The 1,230-nt window shown below is 41.5% G+C and overlaps 1 protein-coding gene across 1 annotated transcript in view; it reads left to right on the top strand.

Moving 5' to 3' along the window:
* The first annotated feature begins 406 nt into the window (after window positions 1–406).
* LOC106805490 (tubulin alpha chain, testis-specific-like) overlaps window positions 407–1,230 on the top strand; it is a 12,179-nt gene continuing 11,355 nt past the window's right edge. Inside the window, exon 1 of the mRNA XM_014807104.1 lies at window positions 407–545. Within this exon, the coding sequence (XP_014662590.1) occupies window positions 543–545 (3 nt within the window). The 5' untranslated portion in view covers window positions 407–542. The remainder of the gene's footprint in view (window positions 546–1,230) is intronic.

Genomic DNA, 1,230 nt, shown 5'->3' with positions numbered 1-1,230 from the left:
AGACAATGTTCGAGAATTAGGTATATTGACAAGCATCCGAAAAATTCATGATAAATATTAAATAAACACGTGAACTTCGCTGTTAGTTTAGTCCGTTAAATTAGTCCGTTAGTTTAGTAGTTTAATAGTTTAGTCCGTTAAAAGTCTGTGGTCTGTGGTTAGTAAACAGCGTAATGATTTGAAAGTAGTAAATGGACGCACAATTAATACGCGCACTATTTCGTATCACTATTTTATAAAATTTCTCATAAAATCATGATCGGATTTTTAATAGCTTTGCAACTTTTAAAAGTACAAATATTATTACATAGCCGGTTACCTGGCCGCTGTAAACCTTGTAGTAAAAAAGCGTAAGCCAGAGCGAGAGCGCCATCTGCCGTGAAGTTTGGTTTGGCCGTTGGCAATTTTGAGCACGTGCTAACATTGTTGACGCGTTGCTCAGTAACCGTTCATTGTAGAACGTATTCGAAACGGCATACGAGTCTCACTAGCCGCCGAATAAGGTCGTGTGAGCTGAAGCTTTGCGAGAAATCAACATCAAAATGGTGAGTTTAGTACCCTATAAGTTAAGAAATAAGTATTACTATCGTAATTATAATGTAATTAATATACTAGTAATAATAATTTGAGACTAGTAGGCCTACTAGTAGTAGTAGTAGTACTAGTAGATACAATAATGTAACCCAAACACAGGATAGGCGGGTGCGTGTACTGTGTAGGCCTACACAACAGCATTTGAAAACGAAACGCAAGTAGTGCTAGCACTTTGAGGAATAAGTGCTATAGAATACAGTGTGTAAAGTTGTGGAAGGTGTTCAAAAGGATAGGTGAGATGTCCATGGTAGATAAACTAGAGTGTTATAAAAGCCGATTATTTTGCGTTTTGTGAGGCCATCTTTTCCTGAGCATTGGCTGGGGACAGGTGGCAGTCTACGAAACCATCGGCATAGAAAGGAAGGTATTGATTTACTGCTATACGTGCCCCGGCGCGGCGTACTTATCTGACGGCTGCCCGTGCACCCGTTCTTTTGGGCGATTTCGTATGCCCCCGTGGCAGTTTTTAATTTTTTAGCGTTATCGTCAATAAAATCCAGAGGGTTGGGTATTAGCAGGTTAGGGATGAGGCGTTACCGGGTTAGGCGGTTAGAGTAGGTTAGGGTTAGGGTTAAGCACCCGCCGTGCCGGCATTAGAAAACGAAAGGACCGTGCCCGGCCTGCCGGGTATTAGCC

The sequence above is a fragment of the Priapulus caudatus genome, unplaced genomic scaffold, assembly GCF_000485595.1.
Source record: "Priapulus caudatus unplaced genomic scaffold, Priapulus_caudatus-5.0.1 Scaffold6, whole genome shotgun sequence".
NCBI classification, from domain to species: Eukaryota; Metazoa; Priapulida; class Priapulimorpha; order Priapulimorphida; family Priapulidae; genus Priapulus; species Priapulus caudatus.
This window is presented reverse-complemented; position numbering and strand designations above follow the sequence as displayed.